The following is a 3171-nucleotide window of genomic DNA, read 5'->3' as shown; positions in this document are numbered from 1 at the left end:
ATTATAGGCTCAATCTTTTAGCCACATTACTCTGGATTTTTGCTGAATAATTTTCTTTTGTTGCTGAGCTAACACTTCCAATTTGCCTCTTGCTGTCACAAGCTTATTTAAGAGAAAATTATTATCTGGTTCTTGATCAGAAGCAATAGAAGTATTCATTACCTCAATTTATGCTAATTTTAGATTTATTAACATCTCCAAAAGTTGACCAATTCCATTCTTTTATATAATTTTTCAGTCTCTTAACTTTGCACATACAAATATAGATTGGATTACCTTTTATTGTCTTGCTCCAAGATTCTTTAATAAGTGGTAAAAATCCAAAATGATTCTTCCACAGCTTTAGAGCTCTGAATGGAACATTTATTGGTTTAGGAATGTCATAATTTCCTTCATACAAGGTACTATGATTTGACACCCATCTTGATCCTACTTTATAAGTACAACTAGGATACATATCAAGCCATATATTATTATAAACTTCCCTGTCTAAATTGTATACCATCCTTTTTTTTCCAGCTCTGTTGCTGCACCAAGAGAATTACATCCCAGAATGATGAGCTTGCATTAATCCACAGCTATGTAAACAGTTGTTAAACTCCAAAGACCAAAGACCAAAACCCTTTTCCAGTAACAAGTACCGGGTCGGGTGAGTAGGAGACAATGTTAACTCCCGAAAGTAAGACATGGATTTTAGTCGGCCTGCCTACGCCTTACACAGTTGTTAAACTCCATCATTTATAATCTCAATGGTCTCAATCCTCCTTTTTTTTCTTCCTCTCTAAGAACAAAATTAAAATATCCAATTGCAAGCCATGGTTTATTTAAAGGATTGACATCTTCCATTTCACACCATAAATCTCTTCTATTAACTGTTAATGAATTTGCATGAATTCCAGTAATAAGTGCACCTCCTACCTCAACAGTTATTAATTGATCTGTATAGAAATAATGGAAGGCCTCTGAATAGAAGAACTCCATAATATCCAAATATTACCCTTTCTTGATTCATTTGAGTTATGAATAGCTTCATAGTGCATGCCATTAAGTCTTAGTTTCTTACAAAAATCAGCAGAATGTTGAACTTTTGGTTCTGCTAAAATTACAAACAAGGACAAAAATTGTGAACTAAACTTCTCAGTTTATCTTTGGCCTTAGATCTCCTAAGACCTCTGATATTCCAGAAGAGAATCTTCATTGATTTGATTGATGTTGAGAAGAATTACTCCCTCCCAGCTTCCCAATTTGAACATCCTTACTCCCTAAGCCTGACACTTGATTTCTTGTTTTAATGATACTTATATGCTTAGCTGCTTTCTGTTTTATCTTTGGAACTTCAATATGAACAACTTCTTTTTCTACTGAAGGAACAATATGAATCACTTCATTTATTGAAGGTGCACTTGAAGCTGCCTTAAGAGTTTGTTCCACATTTAGTATTGGAAAATCTACATGTGAATTGAAAATATCTTCAGTCATATCTTGCAATATCTGAAATTTACCTGAATTAATATCACTTGTAGATGCTTCATTTGTTGGAATAGGAGGTATTATTGCATCAACTTCCTCATCACTATCCAGTAAATTTTCACTTTTTTTTCCATCTCACTAAACTTTGAAGGAGTACTGAAACATATGTCATAACCAGATTTAAATGGAGTCTGATTTTTCTTTGATTCAACCTTCTTCCAAATCTGCTTGACTTGCTTTGGTGCATTGACTTCTGCAGTTTGTTCCTGTTCCTTTCTATTATTTCTACATTCTGCAACATAATGACCTATTAATTGACAATGATTAAAGAACTTAGGTAAACTAGGAATTTGAATTGCTTGAACAAAACCACCATATTTATATTCAACCCAAATTTTACTTGGAATGGCCTTAGTTAGATCAATCTCAACAAAAACACTTGCATAAAATCCTGCTTCCTTTTTCAGGGTAGTTTCATCAACCTTAATTGGTCTACCAAGAGCTTTACCCATTTGCATAATTATCTTCTCTTTCCAATACTCAATACTAAGACTAGGAAAGTTTACCCAAACAAATGCTGAAGTAGATTTCTGTGCTGCAGGGTTAAAATTTGGCTCCCAATTCCTAACAGTAAGATTTTTCTCTTCAACAGTCCAATTTCCAGCCCAGATATACAGTTTATCCTCTTCATTATCTAATTTGATGATGAAATATCCTTTACTTAGAGGAATAAGCTGAACATGACCCTTTAATTTCCACTTCCTTCTAAGTATTGATTCTGCAATCTTAAATTTTAAAGTCACAAGATCCAATCTACCAATCAAACTAAATTCCCATTCACCAATGGAATCATCAATTATATCATCGGTAATAAAAAGAAAAGGAGAAGTTCCATGTGTACCACACTCAGGAAGATCAGAAATAATCTTTGAAGATTCACTAAAATTAGTTGCAGAAAAGGTTTATTTCGACCCAGAACCAGATTTCGATTCCGTCATCTTATTCAATTAAAACCAACTAATCGTACTAATTATTATCACCAATCATTGAACCAACCTGAAAATTCACCTGAAATTTATTAAACTCTTAGCAGAATCGATGAAGATTAAGAATTAAATGAACGAGTTGAAGGCCGATTTGAAGACTGAGTTAATCGCCCTTTTTACCGATTCACAGACGAAGTGCTATCTGTGGCTCATTTCCTAACCCTCTAACGCCATTAGGCATGAAAAGAACTAGCCTTACCCAAAGAACCGTCTTGGAACCGGGAAAATCAGATCGGAACCGGTTTATGGGGTACAAAGAACGGGAATGAAAATGAGAACCCGTAGAAGAGTGGGTACATGGAACGGTTCTATCTTATTCCCAGCCAGTACCAGACCACAAGTACCAGTTAATAATAACCTTCCACATAAGTTAATCCTATCCATCTACGCTAGGTTTTATCTGTTGTTTTAGTCTATCTCATTTCCATTTCTTCTTTTTTCCTCTCGAATCTCAACTGAAGAGTGAAGAACATATGCGTAGCAGCCTGAAATTGAGATATGGAAAAGTGAAATGGGTTAGGGGTTCGCTATGAATCGAAGAATTGAGAAGGTGGTTGGAGTTTTTAGCATGATTGCTAAAGGCTGATGCCAATTATTTCAGCGGGGGGGTACCATTCCATATAAGACAAAAAATAAAATTGATCATGACCGTTGG

The 3171-nt window shown here is 34.8% G+C and overlaps 1 protein-coding gene across 1 annotated transcript; it reads right to left on the bottom strand.

Moving 5' to 3' along the window:
• Positions 1 to 1194: 1194 nt before the first annotated feature.
• On the bottom strand, positions 1195 to 2900 carry LOC113290794. The gene is made up of 3 exons (XM_026540382.1): positions 2847 to 2900; positions 1593 to 2396; positions 1195 to 1491 (listed from the first exon to the last, which is right to left on the bottom strand). Exons 1-3 carry the CDS (start codon positions 2898 to 2900, stop codon positions 1195 to 1197), a joined length of 1155 nt encoding a protein of 384 aa, XP_026396167.1.
• Between the last annotated feature and the right edge of the window lie 271 nt (positions 2901 to 3171).

This window comes from Papaver somniferum, chromosome 6 (genome assembly GCF_003573695.1).
Source record: "Papaver somniferum cultivar HN1 chromosome 6, ASM357369v1, whole genome shotgun sequence".
Lineage (NCBI taxonomy): Eukaryota > Viridiplantae > Streptophyta > Magnoliopsida > Ranunculales > Papaveraceae > Papaver > Papaver somniferum.
This window is presented reverse-complemented; position numbering and strand designations above follow the sequence as displayed.